The 19,227-nt window shown below is 41.3% G+C and overlaps 2 protein-coding genes across 2 annotated transcripts; one reads left to right on the forward strand and one right to left on the reverse strand.

The window, feature by feature from the left end:
* The first annotated feature begins 5,859 nt into the window (after positions 1–5,859).
* Positions 5,860–10,675, forward strand: amer2 (APC membrane recruitment protein 2). The gene has a single exon (XM_067486300.1). The coding sequence runs from the start codon at positions 6,037–6,039 to the stop codon at positions 8,119–8,121; it is 2,085 nt and encodes a 694-aa protein (XP_067342401.1). The 5' UTR covers positions 5,860–6,036; the 3' UTR covers positions 8,122–10,675.
* A 3,637-nt stretch (positions 10,676–14,312) lies between these two features.
* On the reverse strand, positions 14,313–18,516 carry LOC137104709 (beta-1,4-galactosyltransferase 1-like). The gene is made up of 2 exons (XM_067486302.1): positions 17,270–18,516; positions 14,313–16,545 (listed from the first exon to the last, which is right to left on the reverse strand). The coding sequence occupies exons 1-2, from the start codon at positions 17,669–17,671 to the stop codon at positions 15,877–15,879; spliced, it is 1,071 nt and encodes a 356-aa protein (XP_067342403.1). The 5' UTR covers positions 17,672–18,516; the 3' UTR covers positions 14,313–15,876.
* Between the last annotated feature and the right edge of the window lie 711 nt (positions 18,517–19,227).

Here is a 19,227-nt window from a genome sequence, read left to right on the forward strand (position 1 = left end):
TTACAAGCAAAAGTTGCATCATCTTACGACCAGTAATATTTCTCTTGCATACCTTAGGAATGGGGCAGTTTTTCAAACAAGGTTAAGCTACATCAAACATTATGTTAGTGGTCTCTGTGTCTTCCTGTAACCTACTTCTCCGTGTTACTTCACATTAAACATTGAGAAGCGCTCCCAGGGCTCTGTATCATTCAGATCTGTGCTGCACGCCATGGTGCTAGAACACTCCTCAGGACAAAGACGGAACTCTGTACCAACACTGGACATAAACACATCTAGCAGTCATGCAAAAACAGGCCGCTCACATAAATACACAGGCTGTACACATGTGCCAGGACATGCCGGTTGCACACTTTTGTCTGTGTGAATGTTTGGTTTGTGCCTCTGTCTCAGCCTTTCATGTCTGACTAAATGTTTATCTGCAGATATTTCACTTATTGTCTCTCCCATGAGCAGGATGAATGACTGTTTTTATTATTATTATTTAGCATCACAACGGAAAAATAAAATGTCTTGTGTGTCAGACTGTTGGACCTGGATCAAAGTAAAGATCACAAAACACCAACAGCATTTTCTGCTATTTGAAACTGGAAACTACGCTTGCACAACATGTGACTGCCTGACTCACATCATCACATGACACCTCCTTGTTTGTACAGTTTGTAATACATGTAACATATTCTTCTACAATTACTCTGTAGTTCACTTTAAACCATCGTGACCTGTGCTGTACTTTTACTTCACATATGAGAAAAGTGCTGTAGTTATTTACCTCTGACTCAGACAATTTCTTTAGTTTAAGGGGGATAGGTCCAACAATGAAATCTGGGAAGCTGATATATATATATATATATACCACAGTCAAATACACAGGCTGCTTCAAATGACAACTGTAGCTGATCAATTTTTCCGTATAAAATAAATAAGTTATATGGAGTTGAAAAGAGAAAGTAAATGTAAGAACATCATGGTCAACAAAAGACACAGTTTTGGCAAAATGTTTACAACAATGAAAAACAGACAAAATTTATATAATTACATCTGTGCACTTTGTGTTTTGAGTCATTGTATCCCAAGCAGAAATGGAGAAATGTATTCATGCCTTCATTTTTTGTTGTCTTGACTATCGTAATTCCATTTCAATCCTTTGATTGCTAACAAGTTGTTGAAAATGCTGCAGCTGAGATCTCATGTTGCCCATTTTGATTTCTTTACAATGGCTTCCAATCATATTCTGATATGGAGATATCACTTTCTGAGCCTTCCATGCTCAGGTTTCTGTCCACATTACCGAGCTACTGCAGTCACGTGTTGCCAGCAGAAATCTTAGGTTGGCTTGGAAGTTTTCTCCAGATTTAGGCCCAAATCAAAAGGACATTGTGCTTTTGAGGATGTGCCTTGTTTTATGCTTCATCGTTGTATTTGTAATTTTACTGTATGTCTTTTGGCATTGTTGTATTGTCTGTTACTGTTAGTCTGCTCTTGAAAGGTGCCACATATAAGTGAGCTTACTTACTTACTTACCTAAATCACATTGACTTCAGTCTTTGGTATGTAAAAGTGTCCAGGGAGTCTGTGCATAAACAGATTACTAAGAGTTAGTACCACTCCCTGTTGATTGGTAAAGTAACAAAAGAGCACAGGGGGTAATCCTAGGAGGTTTAATACTGTATACACACACACACACACACACAATCAACATGTGCATCGATGGACACACAGACACACAACACTCTATAGCTTAGTTTAATCCAGAGCTGGAGGACCTTCTATCCTGAAACAAAAATAATGGTTTGTGTGTGTGTGTGTGTGTCCATACTTATGTTTACATTCATATTGCAGGGAACTGATTTCCTACTGGGGACAAAAAGGCTGCCACTATACAGTAACAAACCAATCATTCAATGTTAAGATCACGACTTGGTGTAAAGTTAGGCTAATTCTAACTCAAGGTTAGAGTTAGAAGGAGGGTTAGGCAAATTGTGTTTTATCATTTTACATTTGTGTACAATCAAGGAGATATTAATGCCACATGATTGTGTTCAGGGTGTTTTTGATGATGTAACTTTGTAGCTAATTTACCAAACTGATGTAGAAGGTTGAGATGCCTTGTGTTTGGTGTTTGTTAAGCAGTTTAATCTTATGACAGTCAGATAAAGGTTGGATGATAGGGGCAAACACTTTGATAAATCAAGATTATTATCATCTTGTGAGAGTGGAATACTTGGGCTTTATGAGCAACCATTGTATTAGCACTCATACCTGCAGCTAGTTACCTAGATATTATTCACACATCTGTACATTTTCACTAGAAGTGGCTAATTGCCAGTGTTGACTTATATACAGTAGTTGTGTAAAACATCCGGTGACAAATTCTATTGACTCTTCCAGAGTTCTTCCAACATCAGGAGGAGTAAAATCAGCCCCAGTGTGGGTGAGAATATCCAGAGCTGGATTCATCAGTGTAAACGGCGCAGACTCAAAGCAGATGAACCCTTCAAGTGTAAGATACTGTGAAAAGTACTCCGGAAAAGCTCCGGCCACCTCCACCTCATTTCATCATGTCAAATCAAAAAGGCCTAACAGGGCACAGTCGGTGGCTATCTTAAATGTGCGACATGCATTTAGCCAATTTATGATAATTTGAACATGTTTTAATGAGAGAGGTTTTACTACCCTAAAACAATGTCCACATGTTGTTAAATCTCTGAAAACCAAATTTATTTTCCTAACAGGTGTTGTTTGACACACCCATTTATGAACGGGCTCTGTAGGTCTGCTGCACATGCTATTGTGCAAGTCCCAGGAAAGACCAGCTTTAGTTTTCATGTCTTAACACGTCTGAGATGGCAAAAAAAGTCTCCCGACTGTGATCTCTCGGATGTTGTTTAGATTTCACAGGCTTCACCGAAATAAGCAGCTCCCAGCTCCCATCATGACTGCTGAGGATATGACTGAGCAGCTGGTGGAGGAAAGCAAACACACACTGAGAGTGAAGTGAGTTACTTAGACACACACACACACACACACACACACACACACACAGTCCAGCACTACACAGGACCTTAACTTTGCTCTGTCCATTCAGGACAGGGTCCCCTTCTCCCGCTCCATCAGAGACAAAATGGTCCTGTCTATCCAGGAAAAGGTTGGACAAGACGTCCTGGTGAAGAGGCTCAACTGCTTTGCAGCAGACACGCTGAACACCATCAGTGATGTTGTAGCAAAATCTGATTGCCGTAAAGTCATTTTACAGTACTGGTTTATGTGCTGTTTTGCCTTTGACACTGAGGATTTAACATTAAGTGTACTGTGGAGAAATCATGTGTCTTTAAGCCCTCAATACGACAGATAGAAGAATTAGCACCTCTGGAGTTATGTTTCCGACAGACTTTTAAAAATAGTAAAACTAATAGTTGAAAAAGGTGGCAAAGGTTTGACTATTGGAAAAGATTATACTTTGTTAAGGTTCTTAAATGTTAGATAGCCCACGGTTACAATAGTTAGCGTTCTTAAGGTCACAAATGATAGTGGTGATGGTCTTATGATCATCATCTCATCAAACCACTTAGAGAATTCATAGAGCTGTCTCTCCAGCCTTTCATGCATTCCCTTTTCCACAAACACATACACTTGTGCTTTTAAAATAACAGCAATATGTACATCCTGAGGCTCTAGCAGAGCGGAGAGAGTTTAAAAGCACATACAGCCGTAGAGCAAACAATACACAATCGCACAATGTATGCACACAGGCATATGATTAGAAAACACTAAGAGAGAGCAAGTCAGAGAGAGAATGTGTCCTCTAACTGTCCCACTTAGTGCTGAGCTTCACTCAGGGGGCTGAAATTGGAGCCCTATTTAGACAGATGGGGGTGGGAGGGTAAAGATAATAAGGTGTGTATGTCTGTTGCATCTGTGTGCGTCTTCTGTTTCACATTGGAAAAACAGAGAAATTATTTATTAGGTTTTGAAGAAAGTACAAAGTTAATCTTCTCCAAAATTATCATAAAACATTTGTCGGCCATTGTTATTTTTCCACCAAATCCATTCAACGGTAGCTGCCAAATTCATGAAAATGGTGCATATACAAATTTGCATATTAGCATATTTGCATATAAGCGTTGGTGTTTTTCTCATGTTTTACTTTGCAAAGCACTGCGAGCAGCATTTGCATCCCAAGAAGTCAGTAAAATAGCATCTCTACTTATCAATCCACTGGCCATCTGTTGCTCAAGTTCACCCAACAGCCAGCTGACCTGAGAGCATAGTCATAAGACATTCTGTCTGAGCATTTGATATACCTGGAAAGCTTCACACTCGTTGGGTGGCTCACTTGTGGGCTGAGCAGACCGATTATCTTTCTTATTAGGGGGGTGTCTAAAGAAGATATGCACAATTGCTTCACTCTGGGGAAGCCCTCAAAATTTGTTTGTGTGGGTGTTAGCAAGTCTGTGAAATTGCATGTATGTGTCTGTTGCCTTGGGGAGGATGAATGCAGACACTGTTTGATAGCAGTGGGCTGGAAGAGGAGAGCCTGTGCCCACAGCAACTGAGGAGCAGGGGGGGGGGGGCAGAGGAGAAAGAAAGGGAGAAGTAAGGAAAGGAAGGAGAGGAGGTTTGTAAGGGTTGGGGTATCAGGAAGATTCATGGGGGGCTGGGAGGATAGACCAGGCAGTAAAATGAGATCCCGCAGTGGATAATGCTGAACCCACAGGAGGGTTTTGGGTTAATACAGTGTGTAGAAAACAGTATTATGGGGGAGATATTTCCAAAAACAGCAGGCCAGCAATAAAGATGGGAAGAACAGCCATTTTAAACCTCCTTTGTATTTTATACAGAATATTAATAAACTCAGTCAGTCTGTATCTTTGATATTTCGACATGTACGACATGAACCATTTTACATGACGTTACGTTAAGACTATACACTGCTTTTAACTCTAGTTAGTGAACAGTTAATTGTTCTACATGCCCATGGAAACTCTACTGGTTGCCAAGGTAGGTGATAACAGTGAAAGTTAATGTGAAAAGATGTATTGTTCTCTAGGCTGTGTGCGGTCACAAACACACAAATTCAATGACATGATGACAGTTAGATGTGTTGTCATAGTTCTTAGACACATGGCCGTGCTTGTCCATATGGAAGACGTCCGAGGCCATATGTCCTATGTGTTTAGACGCAAACTGCGTTGGAGCCGTTGTGACCTAAGCCCTTAATGCAGTTAATAGGCAACCTCGCAGGGTGGTAAAGGAAGACAGACACAGTAACAATATTCATATGCATAGTAATTAAATTTCAAGTGCTTTTCACTTAGAATTTTCCAATCTTCATGGCCCTTTGTCCCCAGACATGTATAAACTGCATCAAATCCAAACTAAGAATGAGTTTTTATAATTAGCCATTCGATTCTGTCTTATAATCCACTGGGAAAGCTCCTATAAACATCTTGATCTCAGGTGTAATCCGTCATAATGCATGCAGTGAGTGTGTATAGACTCGGAGGTGCTTACAGTGCAAACACAAGCAGACGCATGCAGCGATGATAGCAATGAAACGTGGGCTTGTAAACTGATGAACAGCCAAAAGAAAAAAAGCACACAGAGCATTGGCGACAGGGAAGGTGGAGGGAGAGACAAGGAAGAGGATGGGGGAGGGAGTGGAGGACAAACACTGGCAGCCCGCCAATGTTGACGAAAGCTGCTTAGCCCACCCAGTTGCCATGGATACAGTGAGGAGCAGAACCCAGCGTGTGTGTGCATGTATATGTGTGTGTGTGTGTGTGAGAAAGAGAGAGAGAGAGAGAGAGAGAGAGAGAGAGAGAGAGGGGAGGGAATAGAGGGAGGCAGATAGAGAAAACCAGCAGGCAAGCATTAGAGCAAGTCAGAGTGGGAGTGAAGGAACACCCGCCAGCAGGGTGGAGAGAGAAAGAGAGGCAGAGAGGGTGAGTGCATGTGTGGACAGAGAGAGTGAGAGAGTGGACAGAAAGGCAGCTTGAGAAAGACGACAGAGTGAGAGCAATAGAGTGCTGGACAATGGAGGTGCAGTCAGAGTGTGCGGAGCCTCCTGTGGCCACGCAGTGTGACTCCCAGCCCACGGGGAAGATCAACAAAGCTGCCTTCAAACTCTTTGGAAAGAGACGCAACGGTTCTGGAATGGCCAGCTTCTTCTCCTTTAGAAACAAAGGGGCAAACAGCGGGAACAATGGAAATTCTGATAATGGGAATTCTTTGAATGGAAATGGCTCAGTGGCATCGGTGGAGCTTGTCAGGAGCAAAACCCACGATGGACTAACAAGCTCCAACGACACTGATGGACACAGAGGGGAGGGCCTGGCTAGCCTGGAGGTAGGGACGGTGAGGTCTCTCAGCAAATCACTGAGTTTCTTTTCTCTGCTCCGGCGTGGGAGTTATAGGTCGAGTGAAAATGGAGGGGCGGGGCTTGTCAGAAGAGGGAGGGGCTTGAAAGGCTTTTTTAGCAGCATGCGATGGAGACGCAAGGAAAAAACAAACGAAGTAGAGGCAGAAGAGGTGCAAGGTAAGAAAGAGAAGGATGGGGATGGTCCAGAGTCTGAAAAGGTAATGGATATTACTCTCACCCTTGAACCACCTCCTCATCATCACCAGGAGCATTGTGGGGATGCAGAGGCAGAACCTAACCGCCAAATAACAGAGACTCCCACTACTAGTGTTACCATGACACCCCCACACTTTGTTGCCATGCCAGGACCATCTGTTGAGCCAGACTCCCCCTTTCCGTACACACCCACTGACTCACCACTGCACCCTCCCATCCAAAAAGCCAAAGCCTCAATTTCCAGCCTCACCCCTTCCCTCGCTACACCTCCTTTGGATCGCTGCAGCACGGGCGATCCACCCTCAGAACCTTCAGTGGACCGCCTCTGCTCTCTCCTCTTCACTGATGTCACATCCCTCAAGAGCTTTGATTCACTGACAGGCTGTGGTGACATTATTGCTGATGCAGACGATGAGGGGCCAGCGGGAAATGGGGGCAGTGGTACCAGCAGCAGCAGCAGTGGGGGAGGAGGGGGGAGTGTGGGAGCAGGTGTTGGGAGAGCTCTTGGTAATACTGGTGCCACATCCTGTGGCTCCCCATCCAAGCCCTCATTACCCCCACAGTTCACCCAGCCCGTGTTCTCTGTTTCATCAAGCTCAGTGCCTGCCTCCCTGCCAGCCCGGGCCCGTGCGACACCTCCACCCCAGCAGCATCCAGCCGGTAGTGGTGTGGTGGCCTACATGGGTGGAGGGGAAGAAATGGCAAGTCCAGAAGGAGTCGATGATACAGACATGCAGGGGCTCTGGCACATGCTGCCCTCTACCGGAGACAACTCTCCTGCTTTACCCCGATCACACCAAGCTCCATCCACCACCCCCACTTCCACTTATCCCCCACGCAACAACCCCCCAAGCTGCCACATTCCAACGGCCCCCAAGATTTCAGAGCGAAAGTTACCCCAGGTAAAGTCACTGGGACTCAGTAAAATTCCTGTAGTTGGCGGAGCAGGAAGCAGGGCAGCTAAATCTAGTCACCCTCAGACGCATGGTCGTTATCCTACATCACCTGGTGAAAAAGAGCCACTCAGTGATGAGGGCTACTGGGACACACCCTCAGCAACACCTACAGCAACACCTGATGAGAGTGGCCTGCAGCGTAACCAGAAGACGGCGCTATCTCGAGACTGTTTCTCTGGAGACCACCTATATGACCTTTACAATGACGCTGAAGAGGAAGGAGAGGATGAAGAGCAGGAAAGAGATGAAGATCTAAACAGTACTCCTTCTCCATCAACTGAATACAAATTGAGCATCACATCCCAAACAACTCCTCCTTCCTCCTCCTCCTCTTCCTCTTTTCGATCATTGAAAGGCAGCACCAGCCTTCCACGGGAATCCAAGATCCCAGTAAGCACCAAACAAACAACACCTCCCCACTCTGTAAGCCAGTCAGCCCTGTCATCTGTTCTAGAGGCTGAATCCCCTCCACCAAAGACCGAAGCGGCTCCCCCAGCCCGCACCAGAATCCCTGTATCCAAGGTGCCTGTCCGTCGTTCTGGAAACAAACCTGGCAGCACAACCAGAGGAACCACCGACAAGAAGTAGTTTTTATCAAACAGGCGGTTCTCTTCCACTAACTTCGAAAGACTTGAGAGGACATCCCTACAGGGCCTTCTATGCAGAGCCATACGTTTTCCCAGACACAGAAAAATATTGAGCTGTAGTGTGAACAGCCTATACATTCCTCTCAAATCTTAAAATTCCTCATTCCTGAAGTGTTTTGGCTTACACCCAGTTAGAATAGAATAAGTGTTTTTTGTTCACTTAAGAACGTCACGCGGAGACTCCAAAAAGCTGGGTTAACACTTCACAGCCCTACCGTAACTAAAAACATTACAAAAGCTACATTTGCCTTGAACTTCCTGGAAAAACTCCAGACCTGCTGAAAATCTGAATGCCACTTTGATTCGGCTCATGAATGCACATTGCAAAAAAAGAAGAGCACTTTTTCTATCTTTTGCATATTTCTTATGGAATTCCACATTGTAAAATTCAATTTGCTCCTAGAGGACCTAATCTAATCATTGTTTTTTTCTGAGTTTGTGATTGTTACAAATTACCTCCGAATCCGCCAGTTTAGAGCCAAAGTTAAATAAAAATCTACTTTTCATTTCACAGCATTGAATTGTCTGAAACAGACTCAATATCCTGGAATAACCCACCATGACTTGTTTTATTGTCATATTTGTATTTTGCTTTTTAAAGGTGGTCTTCATCTGACCGATCACTGATTATTAATCTGTATGTGCATATATACAAGTAAATACTGTGATCTGAACTACTTTTGTTATTTACCTACTTTGCAGGTAAAAATGTGGCTGAGTTTAGAAAGCCACACAGTGTCCTAGTTTTCTTTATGTTTTGTTGGTTCATACCACCGCTTAATTTTTATAATGCGGATGGACTTTGTTTGGCCTCAGCCTGTTGCACTGGTATCTCATCTATACCCCACTGCTTCACTGGACGTACATCCGCAGGATGTCAATCTCTGGGATTTATAACTGCTGAATGAACCAATGGGAACCTGCAAAAATATGGCAATACTTTAAAGGACCTACTCTAAAGGATCCCTTGCACTGATGCTTTACCACACACGCACGCACACACACACACACACACACATCTAAAATCATACATGAACACAAACATTTTCTGCCCTTCTCTGCATGCAGTTCCACACATTCAAGGCACAAAGGTCAGGGAACATACTCTTACACTGAAGGATCCTTGATACACACTGTTTTACCTTTGACATTGTCTTCGTAGCTACACTGAATGACTTTCTTCTCCAATGACACATTCACAAACAACCTTTTTTCTAGTTAGTAATTTCCTCTTCAGTGGATTTCATACGTTTTTTTATAGGCTCATCTTTCCCAATGCTATACGGCATCATGCTATACGGATGATGAACTGTTTACCAGCTTCCCAATACTCTACTTTCTGTTCTTTGTGTTTGTCTTTACTAACATCCTGTACATGCAGGGAGGCATTAGCCAAATGTAGAGAGACAAAACAGGCCTGCAAAAGTTTTTTTTTGTTTGTTTTTGGAAATCGTGAAGGGTATTTAGATTATAAAAGAGAACGATTTAAGTCAAGTGTAACACAGTAAAAGTCAAATTTAGGAAATGATGCCATATTTATTCAGACTTGTTCACTGTTCTTTTTTTGTGTTTGTGGAAATTGACTTGCAGCCATGAAAAGCATCATTGGTTTTAAAAAAGAGAGGCTTTTGTCAGTGTTTCAGTGAGAGAAGAAATAATAATTTCCCATAAAGGACATTTTGGATCATGTATTTTAGATCTCTAACTCTAATAACAAGGGTGCCAATAACGACTAAGGGTCATTTTAGTTACTGATTGGTCAGTGACACTTCTCCACGTTTCAGCTTTGTGAAGGTGTACTAGAGGGCAAGTCATAGAGTAACCTGATCCCAGGTCTGTAGAAAGAGTGTTTTTCATAACATAAAAAGGGCAGGCTAAAAGTCTGTGAGTAGGACACAAAGTCTGTTCACATTTTCTCTGCCTACACTGTGCTCTTTGCTCTTTTGAGTTTGATAAATATGTGATTGGATACAAAAGTGTCTCAACATTACACTGTAATGTTGAGACGAAAGGAAAGAAAAGGAAAGGAAAGGAAAGAAAAATGCAAAGAATCAAGGAAACTATGAACTGGACAAGAATGAATCATGAAGCGTTATATTTAACTGCTTTTGTTCACGTGTGGCATTTGGTTTCTGTGGTTTATGTCATTCTATCCCACATGCAGAGTTTGGTGTGTCAATAGAATCTTTCCCACTTCTTTCAGGAGTGACATTGTGAAAATGAAATTTGAGCCTTTGATTACCTTGTCGTTCAGGCACTATGCAGCAATGACATCAACCACTAAGGGCCGCCATGTTGCCACCTGGCTCAGGCCATTGCATTATTGTCATTTTAGTTTTTTCCTGGATTGATTGATTCTTTTGTGTCTGATTACAAACCTGGGTCTGCAATGAAACACACATTCTGTTTTCCTTGTTTTTGTTGTTGTCCATGTGTGAAGTCTCTCTACTTTTCATATTTAATGAAAAAAAACAACAACCTGTGTTTGCACTAGTGTCTAAGCTTCTGACTCTTTGTATCCACATTTCCACAAACATCCATACATTGTATTACTGGTCTATTCATGTACAACAAGACAGAGCTATAATTTCCTCAACTCCTCTGCTCTATATTTCCACCCCCACATCCTGGTTGCTTAAATCCCCAAGGAGTTGACTGGGTGGGAGAGAGGGTGAGAAACAGCAATGCTTTTGTTGATGTCCAGCATGTGGTGGTTTTGTTAGGGGTTGACTGGCTTGGGTGCAATAGATTATCAATACTTTACATTGATTGCAAAGAAGAATGCTTGGTGCATGTGTCATTGTGTGCTGCTGAAAAGACACACAGAGGCAGCAACAGACAGCCAAATTGAGGATTAAGATTGGCAGCTCATGCACAGCTGATATGGATCCTGTGTGTGTGTGTTTGTGTGTGTGTCCTGGATATGTAAGGGGAGAAGCTTGCCTTTTATTTTCGAGGAAGACACATGTTGCTAGAAAAAACTGCCGTGTTTCTGTTATGTGAGAGTGCATGCATGTGCTGTGGAAGGAGTATTTGGTGCAGTGTGAATCCCCTTTGTAATGGTGCAGCAGTCTCCCCCTCCCTCCCTACGTAGCCAGCTCCCTCTCTCTGTTCCTGCAGCCCGAGGTTTATGTAAAAGCCTTACGTAAGACCATAACACTCACTTGTACCAGCCCACCAGATCAAAGATGGTGATGCTGACAGTGAGAATGGTGCCTGCTGATCTGTGTGTGCTGGCTGATCTTGTTAATCTGCTGATGTTGGATGCTGGATGTAGTCCACATTCATCCTCATTGTGAGCCGTGTGTGACTATGTGTGTATGCATTTGTTTGGTTGTGGAAAGCTGGTATGTGCAGTCACAACATTAAGTGCAGCTGGTGGTTTTAATGTTGTGGTGAATAGGGGTCAGCATGTGATTGAATGCTACTATGACAGGTGTCAGAACACACTGTGAATCACAGCTTGATGTGTTTGCATAGCAGCAGATTAATCAGTGTGACCACACTGACCCCCTGTCTACCCACCATTAATGGTTTGGCTGATCATTATAAGTGCATGGCAGGGAAAGAGAGCTCTCATGCCAACCATGAAAGAAGAGAAAACCAGAAGAAGTGAATGAAAGTGGGAGAATGAGATTTATTAGGACTGAGTAAGCATTTGTTTGGCTTCAGTGCTCTTAAAGGACACTTCTAGCTGCCTGTGCAACTTTAAGCAATAATGAGGAAACTGTAGACTACGTTAAAATGCAGTGTAATAGTAATACAAGAAGAGAAGAGGCCGTTACGCAGCAATATTTATTCAGCACTGGTCCCACCAGACCAACTAACACAAAATGCCGTGTGTAATAAAATCAATAAGGGTATGTGTTATTTCATAAGAAGATTGTGCTTCAAAACAGTGCTTATACAGCACACATTGTTATTTATTAGTGTGCTGAAACTAGACAGTTTTTACTTAGTGTCATAGTTTCATGAAATTTATTTTCAGGACCTAAAACACATACTGTGGCTATCTACATACACACACACATACACTTTCAGAGAGACCTATGTAAGTAATCCCAGCTTCCCATTAATTTAGAGATGCCAGTAGAGCAAAAAGCTAACCTGGAACAGTGTATTTTCACTGGTGTTTCATTGATGTATAATTTTGAGAGGAGGTAAAGTTTCTTCACAATCACACACGTGTGTCAGGGTGTGTGTGTGATGAATCCTAAAGCACCATTTAAAAGCTGTACCCCATATTCTGCAGTGCAGCCTGTCTACAGTCGTTCCCATAGTAACACTACTAGGTCAACCAATGAAAAAAGGGGGCTGGGCAGGCAAGTGGATGGGGGGGTTAATTATACAAATCACACACATACACACACACACTTCAATGATAATTTGCACATGCAAATACTACATACTGCACTTTTGTTATAACACTGTGTTTCTGCCTGTAAAAACAAACAGTCAGCACCTCACTGTTGATCCTCCTTGTTAATCAGAATATGCTTTCTGAAACCATTAACAGGTGCTTTAGAAAAACATAAAAAGCAAGAATTGCAAGTGGGTGTGTCTGTTACCATAAGGATGAGAGCATTGTGATGTTGAGTTAATTAATAACTCCACACAAAGTCATACAAGTTAATCTAGTTTAAAGTAAGGCACCTTGACTCCAAAAAGTGCAAAGTGGACCCCATCCAACTGGTCCATGTTTAAAGTCGCATGGTTGTTCAAGCATTATTCCTAAAACAAAACAAGGTTTGTTTGTTTCAGTTTTCTTTTTTTTTGTCCTTTCGGCTTATATCGTAAGTTCAGGGTCGCCACAGCGGATAATTCTCCGCATGTTGATTTGGCAGTTTATACACAGGATGCCCTGTCCTGAAGCAACGCTCCCCAATTTCTACCGGGCTCGGACCGTCACTGCAGAGCTGGGGATAGGAAAGGGCTGTTGGGCGGTTGAGTATCTTGCCCAGACCACTGTCTCTGTGGTCTGTGGATGACTGCCTTTACCAATTGAGCTACAGCCACCTCCAAGAAACAGTAGGGGGAAAAAAAGCATATTCAAGTGAATTCCAAACTGAAAGGGAGCTTCTGAGCAGCAAAATGAAATATGAATTTAATTATGAATCAGAAGGTAAATGAGTGATATTTCCTTTTAGAATCTGATTTCAAAGAAGGTGAGTTTATTATCTCATGCAGAGAACAATGTGTTAGTATTAACTACCTGGATTTGTGTGTGAAACTTTTGTGAGATTTACGTTTCCTAATCTTCAAGTAAATTTTCCTACTGAACAGTTTAATGCAATTACTACATAAAACATCATGAACTAAACATCAGTATTGATATGGGTTCCTCCCACCCCCCACAAACTGTCATGCTGACTCTTGTTTACAATGGCAACAATGCTAAAAAATTCAGTAGGAGATGAGTCAGGCTGGTTGACATAGTTTATGATTGTGGAGCGTTAGTTGAGAGCTAATCTTATGCTTGGCTTGTCTGCCAGGTTGTATTTCTCTGCCACGTGAGGCTTCCAACAGTAACTCTAAAGTACCAGCAATCTACATTTCAGGGTGAGACAGATGAAACCAGTAAAACAATCTGGGGATTTAAAAAACAGTGAATTTGAAAAACAGGTCATTCCAGTTTTCAGGGCTCTGGGAAAAGAGCTAATTGCCTCTTACAGTATTTCTCACCCAAGTCAAGTCACTCGGTTTCTGCCTCTCCTGGTTAGGCGATAAAACAAGCCATACAAAAACTGCAACCGACACCCAGGAAATGTTCCACTTTAGCAGGGCGATGAAAAACTCCAGTGAAGCAAACAATTGGATCTGTAGAATACAGTATTTACAGACTGTTATTCAATGTAGTAAAAGCAAGATGAATTTATTTGATGTTTAACAGTAGGCTCATTTAATGCTAGGTCATAAAGGTCATCAAACTTCTTCTTAGTAGCTTGACTGCATTTTTAAAACAGTGGTAAAGATCAAAAAACATACGACATCAGTTTAGATTGTGCAGGGTTTAATTGCGAAAGGTCATAAGTAACTCAAATAAGTACAGTAGTTCATTGGTGAGAAAACAATAGCTAATAACTAAATCTATTTATGTCACTAGCGCCCAAATTAATTTGATTTTCCAGTCTAGTATCATACAGTTGTAAGGTACAAAAAAATAAAAACAATGTCATACACCTTGATGTATGACAGGTGTGTTCAAGGAAAACATTAACGGGGGGGAATTGAAAACTGACAGGCTTATGATCTACTGTTGTTTTAAGGTTAACTGAATCAAGTATAAAAGAAAAAATGCACTGTACAGGCAAGCTGTCTAGTTCTTAAACAGTTAATTTCCATAATTTCAGGGGGAAGTGTTTTCCAAACTAACAAACAAGGCTCAGAGGTCAATTAAAGTAAAGATTATTCCATCTTAAACCCGTCAACGACAACTTTACTTGGCATGGGAAAATGTAACACTACCCATGATTGACAGGTGTTAGAACACATCTGTGTAGCCGGAGACCAGTCAGGATGCCCATGCTGAGCCTATTCCACCACCACCTTTAAACCACCAGGTGGATTTAATGGCTGATCAACAAATATTACAACATAAAAAAATGACGTCCCAGTAGAATAAAATCTCAGCTCATTACACGCTTGTGGCAGAGTTAAAACAGTGTGGCTTCATACACCTGTTAGGGCTCGGCCATGCTCAGGGTAGTTCCCTTAAAAAAACAATCTCTACAATTTTTTCTGCTTTTTAGCACTTGAGCAAGTGTAACTAGTTTTACCATAGAAACATAGCTCGCAGTTGGGCCTAGCTTTTCTTTACCTTTGAAGTGGTCTGTGACTGCACACCATGCATTTAACTAAGACTAAAACTAAGACCAGACTAAAACATCCTTGTGAAATCAGCCATGGTCCGTTGTGTAATGTTTCCTCCTGCAATACAGTCTGCTCAACTGTGCAGCCACCGCCTGGCCTAAATTAAGACTGATTTGATGAACTGCCTGAGGATTATAACATCATAAAACCTGAGATCGAACCCTCTGTAGCACCAATGTATTTATCTTTGGTGGAAAAAAATATTTTATCTTAATTTTTGGGAGCTAGAGGGTCCATGGTAATGGACCATAATGGTCCATTATAAAATTTGTCACCGCCACCTTCCCAGTCCAGATTTGGGTTTGTTGCATGGGACCAACAATGATAAGTAAAATAGGAAGAACACAAGCAATTTGTAAATAAATTAACCATCCCTGTACTGTAGATGGTGATTAGGGGCTTGGACCCATCCAGGATGACACTCTGCATGAAGTAAGGTAAAAGTGGTGGTCCATTAACCAAAATTTGCATGTGTGCATGAGTGTGGGAGGAAACCTGAGTATCGGGATGAAACCCACACAGGCATGGAGAACATGCAAACTCGACGCAGAAAAGGACCAGCCAGCTAGTTCAGATTGACAGTGCCAAGAACTGCACCGCTGGGCCACTCGTCATGTATATGGATGATCACATTTCACATAAGTATATGAGTTAACATCCCAAATAATGTAACAATGATGTTGCATAGAATTGGTGTTTGTTTGAGAGGTGGTGTGAAGTCTAAAAATGTAGTCTGTTGCTGCAGGGCAACTGCAAGCCACAGATGGCTAAAAAACAATAAATCAGTCATCCACATCAGTCCAGGATCCAGAGGACCCATTCTAACTCAGCTTGGTGGAGCCTCAATATCCACAGTGATAAATGTGTACAGTACGTCCTTCACAATCTCCTTCACTTTGTATTTGAGGGAGTTAATTCCATCTGTACGCATGGTGAACCTAGTGCGACCCAGTTTATCAGGATTCTTTGGATTAGGTTCGTTGTGCAAGTCTCTGTGATGTTTAATCATTTTGTACTTTCCAATCACGTGGTCAGGCCGAGAAATGGACATTCCACTATAAGTAATTCGCCTATATATATCATCATCCTCACCACCCCAACCCCAGTAAGTGTTTGGGAAGCCATTAATCTTCAAGTACTGGTCCTTGGACAATGAGGAAACTCCACCAAAGTAGGCGTTGTAGGGTAAATGGAAGTTAAATTTGTCCATAGCCACAGCCAAGTGTCGGGGACTTTCAAAACATCTATAAAGGTTCCGATCATCGATGGGAACCAGATCTATGTCGGAGAAGACAAAGCAATCATAATCATATTCCTTCAGTGCTTCAACGTAGCCTGCATTCATCAGTTTAGCCCGGTTGAAGATTCCTTCTCCATCTTGGTTGATGACATACACACCGTAGTCCAACTGCTGTCGTATGAATATAGGGTGGAGGTAATACACCCAATGCTTCAGGTGTTCATGCCGATTTCGGAATGGGATAATGATTGCCACCTAAACAAATAGAATAAAAAAAACACATCACACAGTGGCCTCAAACATACAGTGGAGTTATAATTAAGATATCAAACAATTCCTAGTCTACATGTACTTACAACAAAACATTTTCTAACACTTCAAATAAGGATAAAACTCATACACTTACAGTATTTTTTTTTATTGATTTATAACTTAATAGTTGTATTAATGTATCATGAATGTTTAACATTAACAAATGATCATTGTCAGTGTGACCAGTCAACTTAACATTTTCTGAACAGGTTTTGCCAAGGTCAGAACTTACCCAATAGTTTTACATTTTTACAATTCATAAAACATGTTTTAATTGTTTTATCTACTTTCAGAACTTTAGCCTGGCTTCTATTAAGTCACAATTTCGAGGCAGCGGGGGTATTAACATTTCTAAGTTGAACAAACTTAAAATGATTTAACAGTACAGCAATCGGTCTGTATGCAGTGAATTGTGGAATGTGGTACGAGTCAGATTCAAGCATCAAATATTAACTTTTTTCTATCTAACTTTTTTTTCACAAGTTCAGTTAATACTTGTGAAGGGTATTTACTTGACATGATTTTATATTATTTGTATCAGTTGAAATATTCAATCCAGGATTGAGCATGCATAATAAAAATATAAATAACATATACTGCACAAATGTATCAAACATAAAACAAAAGGTAAAATACTCATGCACAGTTTCCACATTTATTCACTTACCTTCTGTTGAGCAATACAGTCAGGTGGCCTGTAGCGTCCCCCGTTCTGAAGAGAAGAACTGAACACCTGTCTCACCTGATCCAAAGTCCGGTTATCAATAAACTCCACATGGAGGGGTCCCACAAGATTTGGTGGGGTTTCAGGACAGGGTGCCAAAGATTTGTCTGTACGGGCTAGTGTCTGTATCTTCTCCTTGTCAGCTTCCGAGACCTTAGACTCCATCTCCCAGAACCACGGAACACGTTGTTTTATCAGCCATGTGTGATTGCTTCCATTTGCCACATGATAAGGTTTAATGAAAAAGGTTAAAGCGTTGGTTTTATTGTAGAACAAAACCACAGCAAGACACGCAAGACAGAGTAAAGCAAAAACTGCCACAATGCTAAAGGGTTTTTTCAGCATTTTTAACACCCCTGAAGGTGAGTATTGTACTCTCAACAGCCCCTGTACTGCTGTGCTACCTGCTTTCAAGTCAAAGGTAGTCCAAAGACAAAAGCCACTGGACAGGTTTTTATATATGTTGAGCAGCTTCCTTGTTCAAGTCATCTGATCAGGTTGAACTACCAATAATTAATTGTTATTTTTTCAAGGTTTTAATTCCTCTTAAAGTAGTTAAATTTAGTGACTAGTTTGTTAAAAAAGTATTTTTAATAAGTCTAAAACAGAAGCTATATAACTAGAGTATTCCTTTAATTTGTATATTATCTCCAAATACTTTAGATCAATGTTCATTCATATACTTATAATAAAACACAAATGTACTTAGAGAAAAAGCCAAATTCTTCGTGAATAATCTGCTTAAAAATAAAGCTTTACTATGACTGTAAATCCTAGCGTATTCTACTAGGAAGTACTACTTCCTGTATGTTGTCAAACAGGGCCCCCTACTGGTAGGCAACTGATGGTGCTGAATTTCCTTAATAGAGTCCTGTAAAACTTGACAAAGTTCCCCACAGCTCTTCGAAAAGTCCTCAAAAAACAGCAGGAGGTGTCAGTCTTGAAAGGTGACCTGAGCCTGATCCTTCACAGAAGATCTGAGATACATTCCAGGTACTCAAGCTTGCTCACAGGTTGCTCACAGGTCAGAATTCTTGTAAAAAAAATGTAAATTCCTAGGAGGGTTAAACTTTTAAAACACCACAGCTAGCAGGACAGGGTTGTCTCTAGGTAGGAGGAACAAGAATGACGATATTTCTGCTTCCAGCAAATATCTGCTGCGGAATGTCACTGATAACTGCCCTACACTGCATTTGACTTCCTATTTGTGTGCATATGAACCAATCGCAGTATCTGAGAGGGGAGTGTCTCCAAAGATGAGGAAACTGGCCTAGTGCAGATGCAGATAAGTTTGAAGGGTAGTACTTGCACTGCTCACACCCAACTTTACTTTAGTGGCAGCACAAACTGCCATAGAACAATAGGTAGTGTGACTGCCTCATTCACTGGAATATTATAAACTTGAATATGACTCTTCTATGAGGAAGAGTGACAAACTCAAAGATTTGCCAATGCAGTAAACAAATTAATATACTTGATGACTCACATTTTACTACACCTGATGGTCATGTCACACACAACCCCAACACAATGCAGTGTGCTTGACTTCTGTTTATCTGTGTATATGTATTTCATCTTAAAACTAGCCTTCCTGCAAAATAACGCTTTGCAATAACATCAAATTGCATAATTTTTGACAAAGTTTGTAAGAGAAATGTGTTTTAAATATAATTGTAGTCTAATATTGGTTCTTAGAGATAAATACAGCTAGATAAAGAAATTATTATAACTTATGCAATAGCCATAAATAAGCTGATCAGTACAATACCGCTTTCTTTGACGATGACTTTTTATTGGGTAGGTTGTAAATAAGGATCAAATCTTTTCTGAGTCTATTTTTTGAAGTTACTGGCTTTTATACTTAACAAAGATTAAGATGTATGTACTTTTTCAAGTCATGA

This window comes from Channa argus, chromosome 19, assembly GCF_033026475.1.
Source record: "Channa argus isolate prfri chromosome 19, Channa argus male v1.0, whole genome shotgun sequence".
NCBI lineage: Eukaryota > Metazoa > Chordata > Actinopteri > Anabantiformes > Channidae > Channa > Channa argus.

What these genes read in the sequence shown, in the direction of transcription:
- amer2 (XM_067486300.1), top strand. Translation starts at nt 6,037, where the DNA reads ATGGAGGTGCAGTCAGAGTGTGCGGAGCCTCCTGTGGCCACGCAGTGT.
- LOC137104709 (XM_067486302.1), bottom strand. Translation starts at nt 17,671, where the DNA reads ATGCTGAAAAAACCCTTTAGCATTGTGGCAGTTTTTGCTTTACTCTGT. An exon ending in ACTGTATTGCTCAACAGAAG is followed by an intron (nt 16,546 to 17,269) that starts GTAAGTGAATAA and finishes CTATTTGTTTAG; the next exon opens with GTGGCAATCATTATCCCATT.